The sequence below is a fragment of the Penaeus japonicus genome, unplaced genomic scaffold (genome assembly GCF_977035675.1).
Source record: "Penaeus japonicus unplaced genomic scaffold, GWHDUDI00000001_assembly GWHDUDI00000031, whole genome shotgun sequence".
Classification (NCBI taxonomy): domain Eukaryota; kingdom Metazoa; phylum Arthropoda; class Malacostraca; order Decapoda; family Penaeidae; genus Penaeus; species Penaeus japonicus.
Genome location: NW_028234433.1, coordinates 20,123,479 through 20,140,978, shown reverse-complemented (window position 1 = coordinate 20,140,978; position 17,500 = coordinate 20,123,479). Strand labels below are relative to the sequence as shown.

The window sequence follows — 17,500 nt, the reverse complement described above, 5'->3', positions numbered from 1 at the left end:
CTGTTTATATTTTTTTTTTAACTATTTGTCTCTGTGTTATTGCACTTAGCAAACGCATCCACAGAGAGGCGAGGAAAAAAAAGACTAAGTTGGATAATGGGAATGTAGTTTTCTAATCCAAGTGTTAACGAGCGTTATAAAGTACTGGGTGACATGGCACTAAGTCAGTGTTGCCAATCAATCGCTGATTAATATGCTATGAAATAACACGAATCGGACTGGTTAACACACATGGCAACGCTGACAGTTAGTGCCAGTCAGGAGAGGGACTGGCAGTCAGCTGACACGTCACTCGAGAGGAGCAGAAGGAACATTTCGGACTCGTTAAGATACAATGGCAGCATCTGACAGGGCAACGAGCAATGTTAGGTCAACCACAACTCGAGTGCGCTTCTATGGGTTCCTCCTGCACGGAGTGAGGTGCCAGCAAGGGCGGGATTAGCGTCCCTAGCATACGAGGTGTCCACGACGCATTACCTGCGTACGTTATAGAAGGGCACTGATCGCAGGCAGGCGATGGCTGCGCGCTTCCTCGCGAAGGACAGCAGCTTCCGCCAGCCCGAGCGGGAGACGGGGGGAGTGCAGGCCTGTTGGCCGCGAGCACTGACTGTTAGTCGGTAGCACTGTTATCACCACACACCGCTGCCCGCCACTCACCTGCCGGGCCCATCACGCCCCGCCATCATACCGCCTGTGGCCTTCTCACGCCACCTGCGCCAGGGACTACCAGCTGAGGTAGGCGGCGTGAGACGAGCCACAGGCCCTGCCCGGCGGGAGGGTGGAGCCGCACAAACGTCAGTGACGAGCAGCGTCAGCATGCGGGACGAGACGCGCCCACTCGGCACACAGCTCAAGGAGATGGGGGTGGGGGGTTATTTGAGCAGCGGGGAGGACTGCGAGTGAAGCAAGAAGCCGAGGGGTTGCGTGTGTGCGAGGCTGGAGGGTCTCGTCCCGCTCAGTTAATGTCTCTAGGCGGGTGGGGCGACCAGAGGGCCGTGACTCAGCATCCGGTAGGTGTGATGCTGATGTTAAATACTCATCACGAACTTTAAAAGAACACTTTTATTCACGCTCTTTAGCGGAATGCTGTTTTTGCGCATTCTTCTTTATAACCTTTTACTTTTCCTCTCTACCGTTTCTCTGAGTTTCGCCCCTCTGGCTATTCTACCAAAATGAAGATGTTAATGATTAGTCGGAGCACTATTACAAAATACTGAATTGTTGGATATCAATTTGTTCTGACTCTTTATTTCTTACGAAAATTAGTCTTGTTATCTTTATTGACTGATATAAATTTAAATGTGTGAAATCATCAACTTTTATATCTTGACAAGGATCATACAATATAGGATATCATTCAAAATAACAATTTTCCAAACCAATGTTCTAAAATGCATGGCACGCACACAGAAGCACCGATCAGCGCTTCATCACAGTGCAGAGAAAAAGGCTCCATAGCGATAGGCGAACATCATGCACAATCAAGGCAGCGCATGAACCTTCCGTAAGCATGACGACACTCACTGCATGATAGCACAACGAAGCGAAACCTTTAAGAGCGAATGTTGTAAACAAAACATCATTTCCTTAAAATCATTGAATATATAGCAGTAGGAGTGTCGTCACCGCAAAAGGAAGTGTCACACAGCGCTTGCCAGCCACAGTAGCAGCAAAGACAGCAGCAGCGGCAGCACAGCTGGGCCCTGGACCTACTGCCGTTCCAGGAAACCCAGGTACCTTGGCATCATGTGGAGGGACGTCTGTCTGAAGCAGGCGATGACGGCTCGCTTGCGCTGGATGGACACGACTGAGCGCCAGATTTCCTTGGATGTTTGTGGGTGGTCGATCTGTCGAGCCGCGGCACCAAGTTATCTTACTCTTGCAGGAAGCTTTTGGGCGAGTTATCAAGACGACCTCCAGCCTTAATCAGCTTAATCTTTTTTGCGATCACGAGGGAGGATTTATAACAAAAGAGGGTCGCCCGTGTGAATGGAAAGGTCGTGCGAGTGAATATGCACGACCTTTCTCGCCCTTTGGTTGCGCTGGAGGTCCTCCTGTTCACTCCCAGATAGCACTGTTCTCTATGCAAGACTTACGTGCAACATCTAGTTGTATTGTGACATTCCAAGATCTTTTATCAAATAAATATGTAAATAAATTATATGAAATAAAAATCAAAGCTTCCAATTTTAAGTACGTGAAAAATAAATGTAAATGATATCCATGCATATATATATATAAAGTCCTCTCTATATCGGCCATACCAGTGTGCCTCAATACAAGTGTATAATGCGTAACCAAGAAGGTGGGCACTGTATGCATTCTCATAGAGGTATCAGTGTCACATTAGTTACGTGTAATCACAGTGTAAATAAAAGGTAATGATAATGGAGATAATAAAGGCTGGCGTGCTGAACCTACGAGACCTGCAAGACGTCCATTGCACGAGTCAAAAAAGGTTCCTTAAATCGCGCATCGATACTCACGATATGGAGGCCGTAGAGGACCTTAGCCATGGCGACGATGTTGTCAACGGTCTCGTCTACGGTCGGGACCAACTTCTTCTCATCGTCGTCTTCCCTCGGGACGCGGCCGCCTCCGAGACGCGAGTATAACGTGTGCTGCCAGTTCATGGCGTCAGACGGGTCGGTCTTGTCGGGCAACGTCAGCTGAGTCTTGGCAAACACCACGATCTCGGATTCAGGTACTTTCTGTATAAGCAGAGTAGGTTGTGAATCTCTCTGAACTCTGATTCACGATTTCCAGTAAAAACAAGAAGCCTATATATTCCTTAAGACTCTATAAGAAAAAGACAAATATCAACGAAATAACATCGAAGACTAACCGCAAGGAACTTCTCTTTGCAGTGTTGTACGAGCTCCTGTTCTCGACCTGCGAAGAGGTTGAGACCCACTGGCAGGAGGCGCTTCAGACAAGCCACCATGAGAGAAGACGCCAGTTCCTTCTCCTTGCTCATCTTCTTGCCGTCGGCGCGCCTCTTCTTCTTCTGCAAAAGGGATCGAAGAGCCCCTGAACCTCATTCCTTGAGTAGGGAATCTAAACTCCTAAACAGACTAGGTGCACTATCCTAAAGGTGTTTGAGTTTACCTCGTGATAAGCCTATGTTTTCTGTCGTTTTCTTTAAAATCTTTACTAACTATTGGTATCTGTTTCAATAATAATGACAATACCATTTTATCATTTACTTTACTTCTACCTACATTGTCAACGTACCTGTTTGTATCAATGTTATTCTAGGACACAAAGTATATTGTAGTGCGCAATATGGTGCAGTCTTATGAATGTCTCCATAGTCTGCATTTATTTCCTGATGTGTTTCCTATATGTTTTGTGCACATAAGAGAGAAAGAGAGAGAGAGAGAGAGAGAGAGAGAGAGAGAGAGAGAGAGAGAGAGAGAGAGAGAGAGAGAGAGAGAGAGAGAGAGAGAGAGAGAGAGAGAGAGAGAGAGAGAGAGAGAGAGAGAGAGAGAGAGAGAGAGAGGAAGGGAGGAGGAGAGAATGAGATAGAGAAAAAGAGAGAGAAAGAAAGAAAGAAAGAGAAAACTATCCTTTGGAAGAAATACAAATAAACACTGTACCTCAGTCATCAAACATCAACACTCCCCCTATAATACACAATAAAGTGTGATGTAACCAACCCCAAAAAACAACAAAATCCCGAGTGAAGTATCAAACCAGAGTGCTACTAGTAACATGTTAGTGCGTGTTGAGTAACAGTTTCTGCTACCTCACTTCACATCGCCCAAATAGAGGCATTCTAGTAAATCTAAAACTATTCTAAAAGGTTGGATGAATGTCTTATATACTAGGAGTGTTTAAAATTGCTTAGGATAAAAAAAATATGCTTGAGGAAAAGAAAAAGAAAAAGGACAAACGTACATACTCTGTGTATATACACATCTGTATATACATATACACATACAAATATATATGTATATATTCCGTACATATATATACACATGTATGAATGCATGTACATATTGTATAAGGTGTATTATATCTATGAATATAAAAATCACGAATTTTTATATTTGAGAAAATTGTTATGAAAAAGGAAGGATATACACAGTCGATCACAAAATATTGACTGTATTACAAATGACATTCCAAAGCTGCATGTAATTTCTGGTTTCAGCAAAATGCACGATTTGAAAAAAGGAAGGGAAATAATAATCGCAAATTTAAAAAAAGAGGTATTTCAAACATTAAAAAAAAAAACATGCAGAACTGATGTCGACCCTGCAACACAAAGCCGAAGAAACTCGTAGAACCAAATGAGAACCAAAAAATAAAAAAATAAAAGAGAAACCAATATGCCTGAACAAAAAAAATAAAAAGATTGCAACCCAAAGCAGAGAATAAAAAAAAGAAACCTCTTTGCATGAATCATAATACCACAAGAGGCAAAAAAACAAACACAAAAATAATAAAAAACAAAAGAAAGAGAGAACAAGCCTGAAGTCTTAATCTATTTTCCTTTTCCTTCCATAATAAAGCGGCCAACATAAAAAAAAAAAAAACATAGCAACCATGCTATATCCATATGGAAAGCAAGAGCAACGAAAAAAATATATATATACTGAAAATAAGTAAAAAAAAATGCGAAGACCAAAACGAAATATGGATTGAATAACAACCGTCATGCTACCCGGAGCGCTTGGTATCTTGGAGGGGGGAGGGGGGGGCTAGCACGAAGACAGCGGGGTGGGGTGGGGGGGGGGGGCATGTCGTGATAGTGACAGGGAGGGGGAGACTGTCTAGTCTTATCTAGACGTGCAATCTCTCTGCATGTGTTTTTACTCTAATCGTTATATCTCAACATCTATATTCTCTTTAGACAGAAATATCAGTCTTTTCTGAACTTTTTTTTTTTTTGCAATATAATGAAATTGGATAATATCAATAATGACAATATAATTTTTTTTTATCTCCTTTTGTTGTTTGCATTCAGAAAAGCTCAACATACCAGCCACTGGAAAATTCACATGTGCTAGTGCACGAAAATCATGAAATGCACTGCAAACAAAGGAACAATATATATACATACTGTCATAGTTTGTAGTCCAGTTTGCTTAAAACGACAAAATGAAAGAATATATATATAAAGATAGATACATGAAGGGACCCAAAACTAATGCCATTTCGGAGCACGAGATGGCAGCACTGAAGGAGGGCGGGGGGGGAAAATAGCACCAACGATATGGCAACATTATGGCAACAACTCACCGTCGCCAATGCCTCCCAGAAACAAAATATGAGCCCAAAATTTAGAAGAAAAAGATACAGAAGCAATTTAAATATATATGAAGCATTCGTTAAAATGAATAGCATAATATTCAGGTTAGTTCTACAGCAAAATAACACATGAACTAACTATGGAAGCTTCTAATTCAACAAAGAACATTTAAATCAATCACTGTTCAATGACTAATCATTATAATACTGTGGATGAAGAGGGAGATTAATACATATATTTTAAAATACATATTTTATCAGTTAGAGACTGAAAGTATATCATATTACTGCACTAATCTAATGACATAATCTTTTTTTTATATGTAACTCCTATTTTTGTCAGATGTCTCTACCCATGAATTACATCAAAGATTTGTTTCAATCTCAAAGAGTATAATGTAAGACCAGCAAGACCTTCACTTATTGCAAAGACCTTGTCTAGTCCTTCCGTGAGTAGAATTATACGGAAGCTTGGGAAAGTCAAGCCAGCACCAACCTCAGTACCGTGTTATCAGCAGTTGGTATGAATATATTACATGCTAATATTGATATAATTGGTTTCTCATGAAACCAGTATGAAGGAGAAAATCAACACTAGGATACCAGTACTACATTATAATTTTTTTTTTTCTTTTACTTTTTATGACATTGGCAAAATCTTTTGAACACTAGTACTATTCTTTCTCCATAGGGAATTTTGGATCAAACAGAGTAAGATTTCCCCCGCTACCGACGCAGTGGCTGAGGTCCTCGGGTACTGGGGTGTGACCGCCCCTTTGGACAGAAGAGAGAGCGCTCCAGGCGGACCATGCTTTACCTTTACCTTGCCGCCTCCAGCCGACGCCTCGGGCGGGACGGCGCTGCGGTTGCGGGAGGAGGCCGTGGGCATGATCAGGGTCATGTTGTCGATCTCGTTCTGGCTGATGAAGTTCGTCTCCTCGCGGCGGAAGTACTAGAAACAAGAGGACATTGCCGTTTGATGTTGTGATATGTGGTTGTTGTTTTATTAGTCATGGAAACTTTATCACGGGGTCAATTTCATGAATGATTCACCTATGATCAATAGAACGACGAAGGGAAGAGCAGGAAAAAACACAGGATTCTGTAGGCATGCTAGTGTGTTTCCTTGTTCTTTCCGCCCTTGGTCTGTTTACAACTTGCTCATCGTACTCAACAAATTTACCTGCGAGTTTGACCAGATATGGAAGATCTGTGAGACGCGATTGTACACATCCTCGGCCTCGGGTACGCCGTGCTTGAGCCAGTGGTTCCTCTGCTGGTCGACATACTTGATGAGCAGGGGATAGAAGGCATAGATGTCCCTCGTGAGCAGTTGCCATTCCTCTTGGAGTTGGCTCTCGACCTGAAGGAGAAAAAAATATATCTCTCATAAGGCATCAAACTTTGCAAAGATATGATACATTAACATTAATCGTGGAAGATTAAAAAAAAAAAGTTTCATCTTTCCATAAATTTCTTCTATTTATAGTTATCTCTCTACCACTGAATCAACACGGGTGAGTGTCCTACCACTCAAACTATTCCTAGTCACCATAGGATATCACAATAAACCCACCTGGCTCGTATCCTCGGTCGTAGACTTGAGGAAACTCCTGAGATTCTCCTCCTTGCTGTACATGTACTCCGTTCGCTTGTGGACCCTCTCGGCCAGGGGCAAGTAGGCGTCCTTCAGCAGTTCCTCGCTGGAGTTGATGATGATCTGCTGAGTGTAGCCGGCGATGCGGGTCATCCAAGGGGCGTTCTCCACACCCACGTTGAACATGATGAGGCGCAGCACCAGACGCAGGAGCTGGTTCATGTGTTCGCAGGTCACCATCGACACGTGGTTGCTGTGGACCAGGAGCGGGTGGTTTTGAGAGACAGGAAGGATGTTGTATGATGCGGTTATGGGATATCTTTTAATATAATAGTAGAATATTCATCCATTCGTTTATGTATGTGTCTCTTTCTCTTTCGGTCGTTTATTCATCTGTTTGTCTATCTGTCCTTGCTGTCTCTTTCATTCGTCCATACAACTTTCTGCATATCACGTAAATTTCATTTTTTTCTGTTTATTTTTTTCTGGTGACGTATTTGTCTATCAGTTTTGTCTATCTGTCAACTTATTTGGACTAGGTCAGCCATACATCCAACAACACATATATCAATTCACCCATCCATCCAATCATCCAGCCACAAACCTATCAATTCATCCATCCATCCTCCCCACATATCTAACCATCAAACCACAATCTTACCAATATACCGATCTATCATCCACCCAACACCTATCCATCTACGCAACCACAAACCAAACAAATCACCCATCCATCCTCACACTCATCCATCCAACTTAACACCCATCCACTTATCCACTCATCCACCTCTCACACACCCACCCAACCACAAACCCACCAATCCACCAGCTCATCCACCTCTCACTCACCCACCCAACCACAGACCCACTAACTCACCCATCTCTCACACACCCACCCAACCACAAACCCTCTCACATCCAGCAACCGCCCAGCTGACCCCCCTCTCACTCACCCCTCAGACGGGTTGACGTTATCCGGCCCCTGATTCCACCAGAAGGGCAGGTACGAGCACAGCATAGGGAGGATGACGTCGATGATGTAAGGGAAGTCCGTGTGCTTGGATTCGTCGTCCACGAACTTCTCCACTTCCTTCATGACGGCTTCGAGGGTCGGCATGGCTGTCTCCATCTTCACGATGATTTCTGCGAAGTGGAGAGAGAAGATTTGGGATTTTTTTTTTTTTTTTTTTTTTTTTTTTTTTTTTTTGGGGGGGGGGGTAGCGGTTTGGGGGATGTAGGGTGTGTTTGTGTGTTTGTGGGGGGGAGGGGGATTTCTGTGATGTGTTTTGTTCGTTTTCTTGATTTGGGATTTGGTTTTAACTTGGGTCGTTGTCTTTTTTTTTTCTTTCTTTCCTCTTCTCCTAATCTAATTTTCAACTCCTGGATTTTTCTTATCTTTTCTTCGTCCCCCTTCTCTGTCTTTTACACTTATCCTCTCACCTTACCATTACCTTTCCCTTATCGTCCTCTTTCTGCACCTCATCTTTATCCCCCCCCCCCTCCTCCCCTCCTTCCTCACCTTCGACAAACTACTCTTCTTCCATTCTTCTTCCTCCCATGTTATCAGACGTTACCATCCATGTGATAAGTAAGGGATGGTGGGGGGGGGGGTCACCCGTTACGGTCTTCCTGATTACGCAGTCATAGCCAGGGCTGACTCAGGTCCCACGAGACGGGAGAGGAGTATTGGGCTGTGTATCATGACTTGATACACGCTCTAGCGCTTGCACTGTCACTCATCAGCGACCTTTAAACATACAAATTATCCTTCTCCCCTTCTCCTTCCCCAGCCTCCATTCTTCCTTCCTTCCTCTCCAAAATTCCTCAAACATATCTTTCCTCCTCTTCAATTCCTCTTCCACCTCAAAATCCTCCTCCTCCACCTCTCCTTCCCCAACCTCCCTATTCCTCTTCACTCAAAATATTCCCCTCCTCCACCTCTCCTTCCCTTCAGCTCAAATCTTCCCTTGTCTCCTTTCCTCAACTCCCGCTCCATTCCTCTTCCACCTCAAAATCTTCCTCCTACACCTCTCCTTTCCCAACCTCCCCCCTCCATTCTTCTTCCTCTTCCATCTCCAATTCTTCCTCCTCCACCTCTCCCTACTCCACCTCTCCTTCTCCAACCCCTCCCTCCCTCCTTCTTCCCTACCCACAACCCCTCAAACATACCTTGAGCCTCCAGGGACTGATCGGCAATGCGGTTGTGAATACTCCAGGGGTTGTTCTTGTTCATGAGTGGTTCCAGGAAGGCCACGGGGAACGTTCCAGCGAAAGCCCCGAGGCAGTTGCCGATGGCCGGACGATGGCGGTCTAGTTCCTTTTTCATGAAGGTCCTGTTGCCGTCCAGGCTGAGGTCGGTGCCCAGCTGGTAGAGCGCCGCTAGGATCTTGTAGCAAGCCACCTGGATCTCATCCACTGGAAGGTCCGGAGAGAAGCCAACGTTAGATTTAGTCTTTTTATGCGTTGTTATGGTTGTGGTAATCGGCCATTTTGATTGTTTAGGGATACTTTACAGTGTAAAAGAGTCAGAGAGAGAGGGAAAGAGAGAGAGAGAGAGAGAGAGAGAGAGAGAGAGAGAGAGAGAGAGAGAGAGAGAGAGAGAGAGAGAGAGAGAGAGAGAGAGAGAGAGAGAGAGAGAGATAGAGAGAGAGAGAGAGAGAGAGAGAGAGAGGAGAGATAGAGAGAGAGAGAAGAGAGAGGAGAGAGGAGAGGAGAGGAGAGAGAGAGAGAGGGAGAGAGAAAAGAGAAAGAGAAAAAGGAGAGAGGGAGAGAGAGAGAGAGAGAGAGAGAGAGAGAGAGAGAGAGAGAGAGAGAGAGAGAGAGAGAGCGAGAAAGACAGAGACATAGGTAGAGGCAGAGACAGAGAGAGCCAGAGGCAAAGAGACACAGACACAGAGAGAGACAGAGACAAACAGATACAGAGACAGAGAAGAGCAAGAAACACAGACAGAGACAGAGAGAAAACTGAAATAAGACCGATAAAAACAGACATCAGAAAAAAGTAAAATAAAAAAAATCAGAAAAGACCATATTACTCACACAAAAGATCTTGGCCGAACTCGCAGGCTGCCGTGTGATCGAAGAGCGAGGTGAGCACCGGCAGGAGAACCGTCTGCACGTAGTTGAGAGACGCCGAAGTCTTCAAGTGAGTACCTCGAATGTAGGCGTATTTACCCTGTGTATGAAAAAAGATCAATGTAAAATGCTTCACCTTTTCTTACTCGTTTTAAAAATGTCTCTTATCGTTTTCTGATACAAGAAGCTGACATGATAAAACAATTGTGATATTCCGAGACTCTGAAATATACTCGTCACTTTAATATCAAAATCGTTACAAAAATCTTCAGTCATTCTTAAAAAAAATCAATAGAGAATAGTCTTTAGTCAGATTATCCCCAAATGCCCTTGATCTTCTCTCACCTCCTGAAGACAATGGATGCACATCTCGAGATCGACAGCTGCGTTGTTGAAGAAAGTGAGCATCGAAGTGCGTATGAACTCGGGAAGACTCTTGGCCAGTGTCTTGGCGTCGACGGAACGCACGATCACCTGAAGACACTTCACCGTAACCTGAAATTAAGATAAAGGTGTCAGGGATCATTGTGGGTGAGCTCGCTTATTTTGTTCTTAGGGTAGACTTTTTGGCAGGAATATTGCATATGTTATTAATGGTAGCTTTTAAAATATGACTGCAGTAAGTATGAGATAATATAAAAGGGAGTGTGCGATCAAATGAGAAAGTGGAAAAACGTGTCATAAGAGTGTAAGATACGTTACCAATTTGCCAGTCTACAACCAAACTTTACCTTAGTATCGGAACCGAAGCAGACCATCTTGAGTCGCATGAGGTTAGCCAGTTTGCAGAAGAGGGAAGCGACCATCTCCTTCTCCTTGAGAGACGCGGCACCCACCATAGTTGACGTCTGTGCCACCGTTAGGAAGTAATTGCGGTTGGTGCTATAGGAATAGATGGATAGAAGGAGTTAAAAGAGACACAGTTGACTTGAAGCTGCGATTAGCTGTTTCAATTACTTAATAACGTCGATGACATTAACAACCTTCCCAGCACTGACCTGAAGTATTTCTCCATCAAAGGGAGCACGACCTTCGAGAAGAACTTAACGTCCTTAGTCGAAGTCTTGAAGGAGCTTCGCCTGGAGAGATTAGCAGAGGGCTTCAGAAGCTTCATGTTGATGGCCGCGCAATCCAAGTACTGCAACAGCTTCTCGAGCAGACTGTAGGCGAAGCGTCGCTCTACCGCTCCTGCAGCACCAGCTCCGCTTTCCTCGACGGCGCCGCTCCTGAGAGAGAGAAACAGCAGAGGTAACACCGGTGACCAAGCGGATCACGGGGAGATCGTGTTCGCAGTGTTACTCGGGATTTGGTAACGTGGCAAGGCATGTTACTCACCTGCTGAGTCTGTAGCCCATGAACTGAAGGTATTTGAGGAGTTCGATGGATCGGAAGCGGTCCTTTCGCTTCTCCTTCTCGGTCAGCATGTCGTATGGCACCATCTGGGGGTGCAGTCCGCCACCTGCCGAGAGAACGAAGCTCTTACATGTGTCACCTTAACGTCTATATGGTTAATCCACGTGCCCTATACGCTAACATAAGACAAGAACGGTTACTAATCGGATCTCGTTACTTTTCCCAAATTCGTTATTTCTTGAGAAATAAATATACTCAAATGAATAACCAAATAAACACCTAAACCATCTTCACTTTGGTTACATGTCCCACTCACCGCAAGCCTCCAGTTCATCGACCTTCCTCTTGGCCCAGATATCGTGCGCGTTCTCAGCCAGGCGCTCGGCCATGTTCTGCATCTCTCTGGACAGCGTCAGGTTAGTCATGTCCACAGGTTGTGGGTTGTAGTTGTACAGATCAGACTGCGGGAGAAACAGCAATTTGAAACACAAATTACTTCAGCATCGTGGATTATCTAGTCATTTACAAGTATGATACGCCTTCAAAAATAAATAAATATAAACAATTAAATAAAAATAAGACAAATCTCGCACGCCTTTGGAACTTCTTCTTTAAACAAGTCTTTACACAATGAACGAAAACAGAAGGCCGACTTACAGTGTCCTGGCGGTGGAGCTGCTCTCGTCCGGCGCTCGTGTTCTCCATGCTCTCGTACTCGATGTTCCAGTTGAGGGCAAGAAGGGCCTTGGTGGCTTCCCTCACCGGCTCACGGTAGCGTTCCCTTTCCTATGCGCGGGGGGAGGGGGGGCGTGAAAGAGATGTTAGTGAGGGATTATTGAAATATGTTTTTTTATCTATTGTAGAATTTTCGACGTTTGTAGGCATATTTTAATTTTCTGTTCTTTGAGTATGTCCTATTTTTAGTAACAGGAAGAATATTGTTTTCTTGCAAGAATCCATGTTGAAACTTACTAAGACATCATCAAATAGAATATATTCCATTTATGCCCAATTGACAAAACGTGAAAAGAAAGAAAACAAATACCTACAGAATATGAACAAATCCAACCTTAAACATCACTCCAGAAACCTACGAAATGCTACATCCAGAAACGACCCCCATCAACGTATAAACAACCCCCCAAATCCAAAACCGCATCATCAACTCTTGCAACTTACGTAATCCGACAACATAGAGTAAGGCTTGAGTCTGGGATGCATCTTGTCTTCAGTGGAGTAGGCCTCGCCATAGGTCCATCCGCTCTCCAGCTTGCGTGAGGCCCAAGCGTCGTGGTAGTGCTCGCTGAACTTGTTAATCAGGTCAACGATGTCCTGGTCCAACTGCACTCTGTTGGAAGGAGCTTTGTGTTAGATCTCGTGCGCATTTCGTGCAGAATTCTGTGAACTTTGCCTTTACCTACAGTGCTCAAGTTTGTTTTATTGTTCAGCCTTGCGTGATATATATCCCCATTGTTTTTTTAATCAATTGACATAAAAACAACAATATATACCCTTGAACTAGAATATCTAACCCCGATTCGCCCTATAACATCATTTAAACTAGGCACAAACGGAATTCTCAAACATTCCAAATCTAATCCAGGCCACTTACTCTTCCGTTCCGATGGGAGCGGGCTTGTAAGGGCCCTCGGCGCAAGAGGCAGTATTGTAGAGCTCGTCGTCGTAGCCGTGCGTGAGCGAGTAGTCGGGAGGCAGGGCACAACCGATGGCTGAGAGGCATGGCAGGGCCTGGGGGGGGGCGAAAGAGGGGAGATATTTATAAAATGGAATTTATATAACTCCTTTCTTTTCAATTATTTTAGCAACTCGACTATTCTCAGACATTTTCCTTTTGATATAATCTCTATCGTGTCTTCCTTACTACATTAATTTCCTTCACGAATCTATCTCATCCTATACACTAGCAGCCGAATTCCGGGTCTCGTACCTTGCCGAACAGGTCTGGGTCGTACTCCATCTTGGCCAGGGAGTCGAAGATGTTGGTGAAGAGCATCATGGTCAGACGCTTCTCTTCCTCGGAGGCTGTGCCAGGGGTGTTGGAGGAGGAGCCATAGTACTTTCCGCAACGCTCGTAGTGCAGAGTCAGCAACTGTGAACCGAGTAAGAATGTTAAAGAAATGTGAGATTTTCAGAAGTGGGGTATTATGAATTTCGTATGACAGAGCAATGAAAAAATGATGAGACCATTTGCAGAAGTAGATTTTCTGAAGGAGGGCATTGTGAATGTCAAAGTAAAAAAAAAAAGAATGAAGTAATTTTCTGAAGTAGGCAATTTTATATTTTAAAAGACAGAACAAAGAAGTAGGAACAAGACTATACCAGCAGTAAGCAATTCGAATCTTAAAAAAAGAAAGAACAGCGAAAAAACACATGAAGCTGATCTAAGTAGTCCTAACTTTCAACAGAAAAGAACTTAAACCAAGTCATAGGCCTACCCTGAGGGCGACGGTAGTGTACTCCGACAGCTTTGAGACGTCGATGGTGAGCTTGCGCAGGAGAGGCAGAAGGGCAGCCGGCTGCATCTCGCGGGTCAGCGCCACCAGGAAGTCGGACACGGCCTCACGCTGGCCCTTCGTCAGGATCTGGAGGCGAGGAGGAGGGAAGGGGTCAGCTTTGTTGCAAGAGTATAAGGGTGATGGTGGTGGTGGTGATGGTGGTAGTGATGATGATGATGGTGGTGGTGGTGGTGGTGGTGGTGGTGGTAGTGGTAGTGGTGGTAATGATGGTGGTGGTGGTGATGGTAGTAGTGTAGTGGTAGTGGTAGAGATTGTGGTAATGGTGGTGCCAGAGATACCTGTATTGGTAGTGGTAGTGATGGTGAATGAATTGGCTGTTCAAGATAAGAAAGAAACAAAATATTCTCTTTCTCCACCAGTGCCACTCACCTTGCACTTGGAGAGCCTATAGACGGTGTGCAGCGTGGCATCCAGCAGTGGCGCGTGAGCCTCAGCCTCGGCGTAGAAGCTGGAGTGCGAGATGAGTGCCGGAAGGATGGAGTTTCCGATGTAGCGGTTGAGGGCGAGACCCATCTCGGACTCGGAGCCGTCGGACTGGAAAAGAGGAAATGTCGTTGTTGTTTTTTGTTTTTTTTTTTTATTGACGTTTCACATAGGAGAGATGTTTATGAGGTAATCTTGATCCTGAGGCAAGGAATAGTCCATGAGGTAGTAGTCAGTTTCAATGGAGTAGTAAAACTTTCCGACGTACCTTATCGAGTGCCGTGGCGGCTCTCAGGTCGGGTAGGAAAGCGTCCTCGAGGAGGCTGAAGAAGAGATCCTTGTTGTTCATGCCGTACACGCGCTCGAGGAAGAGCACGATGCTCTGCTTGTGGGCGGGGATGAGGCCTGGGGGCATGTCGCTCCTACCCTCGTCGGAGGAATTGGACAGCGTGAATCGCAGCGACAGGACGCCCTGAAGAGGAGAGACAAGTAGGGAGATATAAACAAAAACATGAAGAAGAAAGGCGACATGAACATATATCTCGCCATAGTAACACGAGTCCCTCGCGCCTGCCTGAGGAGGCACGACGTACCTGCAGGTCCTCCAGGGGCACGAGGGAGCGGAGGATGGCTCGGGCGCGAAGGCTGTCATTCTTGCCCTGGGCGATGACGTTGGCCTCGGGGGCACAGCGGCCCATGAGGTCGACCAGGGTACAGTAGAAGTTGAGGATGGCGGCGCCGGTGTCCACGTAGTCCTCGTCGTCGTCTCCCGCGGGCATAGGATGCTCGATGGGCACGACGCCCTCGGCCTCGGCTCCAAGGCGCTGCAGGGCGATGCGCTCAGACATCTACGGGAGGGGATGATGTGTGTTAACACCCGGTACATTTAACAACATTTTGTTTCAGCAGCCGCTTGATCATTTCAGCTCGAGAGAATTTAAGAGGGAATCATAACAGACAAAGTCGCTCCAAATAAACCAACCCAGCGACGCGGCAGCGTCTGCGCCAACGATCCAACGACGGAGCCCCCGAACACTCACCTTATTAGCGTCGATGATGGCGCAGAGGAGGCCTTCGCCCTCACCCCTGAGTGCGGGACCCAGGCACTCCGGGCGGCGGATCAGCAGACGGATGACCAGGTTGGCGTTTTCCTCCACACTCTCGCCTGGAGGAAGAGCAAAAGTGGTCTCAAAGGGCGGTCTCTTTGAAGAGGAAAGGGGTTGTTTGCGTCTAATGGCCGTTATCTAATATTACTTCTTCCCTCTTTTTTTAAGAAAATATGGCCATCTTTTTCTATTTTCTTTGCGTTTGCTTGATATATATGTGGCTGAAAATGTGAATGTTGGATTCCATATTTCATTCAGTTTTACTTTTAATCTTATCCGTTTTATTAGACTTCATCTACACAAGTAAATTAATTTCGTTTTGATTTTAACTTCCATGTGCCATGCTTCTGATATTTGAGAAAAAAGGGCATTTGAGGTATACATGCGTCTTTTGCAATTAATACATTTCACTCAAGTGGCTTAACCAAAAACGGCATTTACTTTCGTAGTGTATGACCAATGTATACCCCCAAAACACAGTCCAGGACAAAGAAGACACGGTTTGGTAAGGTCAGTGGTGAGGAAGGGAAAAGCGGCATCATGTGAGTGAAAAATAGGAAGGAAAATAAAGCGAGTGAGGAAAGCTAGTTTGTGAGACGCAGTGCACGTGTACCTTGTATTTCTTGATCCCTGTTCAGACCTGGTAAAAAGGGAGCGAACACTGCAGGCCAGCTCAAGCCAGACCGTAGCACTACGAACATGTTACACTGAGAGCCATCATGCTATTCGTTGGATGTGTTTATTTTTTTATTTTATTTATAAGCTGCAGTCTGATTGGTCCTCCCGTGAGAGTGCCGACCAATCAAGTGACAGCTTCTTCAAAAGGGGAAAGGACATTGTTTACAAAATGTTGACAGGACAATACTCACAGCTCAACAGGCAAAGGCTAAATCTTCATATGTGGATAAGCAAAATTATTAATACTTGACGTACAAGAAAAGGAAAAATAAAAAAGAAAAAATAAGTGTCCTTAATCATCAAAAAATAATAATGATAATCCACGTAAACTGCACCTAATTTTGCACTACCACAAATCATAGGAAAAATATTAGTGTGATTTAATCGTTATAAAAATGAAAGGGAAAGTTATAAAAGCAGGGTATGCTGTTAGGCCGGCAAAGACTACAGAAGTGAAAGGCTTTATTTGTGAAGCCAATTAATTCAAAAACTCGCAACTCAGTCAGACTTTCACGCATCATATCAACAGCAAGAAAGATTGAAAAACAGTAATACACTTTGCACAGACATTCTCTTCACAAACCATGAAAAAGGAAAATATTCACAACACCATTGTTTACTCATGCATCGATGCAACCACAAGCACGCCCTTATGTTAAGACAATAACACATACAGGGATAATCACACAGACACACACACACAATCGCATGCATACAACGCTAACACACACGGAACAACATAAAACACACACACACACACACACACACACGCCCGCAATCTCACCGAACAAACTCTCCCATAAACACACGCAACAGAATCACGCACACACAGTCTGACACGAATACCCGCACACCAGCCGCACTCACCTCCGACCCACACGCAGAAGCGAAGGAAATCCAGGTAGCGCTCGCCCTCGACAGGATCCCAACCGAGATCCGGGTATCCACGCTCCACGAGGTCGCTGTTGCTCTGGAGACCGCACCTCGACAGGTAGACGGCGATCTTCTCCAGGTGATGTTCTCTGTGGGTTGTGAATGGAGCTGCTAGATGGCGTTCGGGTGGTTAGGGTATAGAGAGGTGTGTATGTGTATATATATATAAATATATATATATATATATATATATATATATATATAAATATATATATATATATATATATATATATATATATATATATATATAAAGAGAGAGAGAGAGTATAAACCATCATCAAACAAAAATAAATGGATTCAAAGATCCAGCAATCCAGGCAAGGCCCTTCTCCCACTAACAAAGAACCCCTCCCTCCCCTTCCCCCCGACCCCTAGCACATTACCTAAGAGCCAAAGCCAGCTCGGTGTTGTCCATGAGGGAAGAGTAAGCCACGTCGAGCGGGGTGGTGCCGCGCAGCGAAGGTCTCGACAGCAGGATGTTCGAATTATCCAGCAGGAAGGGCAGGTGGTCGAACATGGCCTTCTGGTTCTGACGACTCGTC

The 17,500-nt window shown here is 44.9% G+C and overlaps 1 protein-coding gene across 1 annotated transcript in view; it reads right to left on the bottom strand.

The window, feature by feature from the left end:
* Positions 1–17,500, bottom strand: part of RyR (Ryanodine receptor) — a 177,923-nt gene that overhangs the window by 33,252 nt on the left and 127,171 nt on the right. The window contains exons 41-65 of the mRNA XM_086555430.1: positions 17,342–17,500; positions 16,893–17,047; positions 15,282–15,406; positions 14,835–15,089; positions 14,510–14,713; positions 14,188–14,352; positions 13,738–13,884; positions 13,230–13,391; positions 12,894–13,030; positions 12,461–12,629; positions 11,939–12,067; positions 11,598–11,742; positions 11,264–11,387; positions 10,927–11,154; positions 10,660–10,810; positions 10,274–10,423; positions 9,893–10,028; positions 9,023–9,268; positions 7,807–7,996; positions 6,833–7,106; positions 6,440–6,619; positions 6,080–6,208; positions 2,846–3,007; positions 2,487–2,711; positions 1,738–1,847 (exon numbers count right to left, since the gene is read on the bottom strand). The exon at positions 17,342–17,500 is cut by the window's right edge and continues 56 nt beyond it. Coding sequence (XP_086411556.1) covers positions 1,738–1,847; positions 2,487–2,711; positions 2,846–3,007; positions 6,080–6,208; positions 6,440–6,619; positions 6,833–7,106; positions 7,807–7,996; positions 9,023–9,268; positions 9,893–10,028; positions 10,274–10,423; positions 10,660–10,810; positions 10,927–11,154; positions 11,264–11,387; positions 11,598–11,742; positions 11,939–12,067; positions 12,461–12,629; positions 12,894–13,030; positions 13,230–13,391; positions 13,738–13,884; positions 14,188–14,352; positions 14,510–14,713; positions 14,835–15,089; positions 15,282–15,406; positions 16,893–17,047; positions 17,342–17,500 — 4,257 coding nt within the window. The remainder of the gene's footprint in view (positions 1–1,737; positions 1,848–2,486; positions 2,712–2,845; positions 3,008–6,079; positions 6,209–6,439; positions 6,620–6,832; positions 7,107–7,806; positions 7,997–9,022; positions 9,269–9,892; positions 10,029–10,273; positions 10,424–10,659; positions 10,811–10,926; positions 11,155–11,263; positions 11,388–11,597; positions 11,743–11,938; positions 12,068–12,460; positions 12,630–12,893; positions 13,031–13,229; positions 13,392–13,737; positions 13,885–14,187; positions 14,353–14,509; positions 14,714–14,834; positions 15,090–15,281; positions 15,407–16,892; positions 17,048–17,341) is intronic.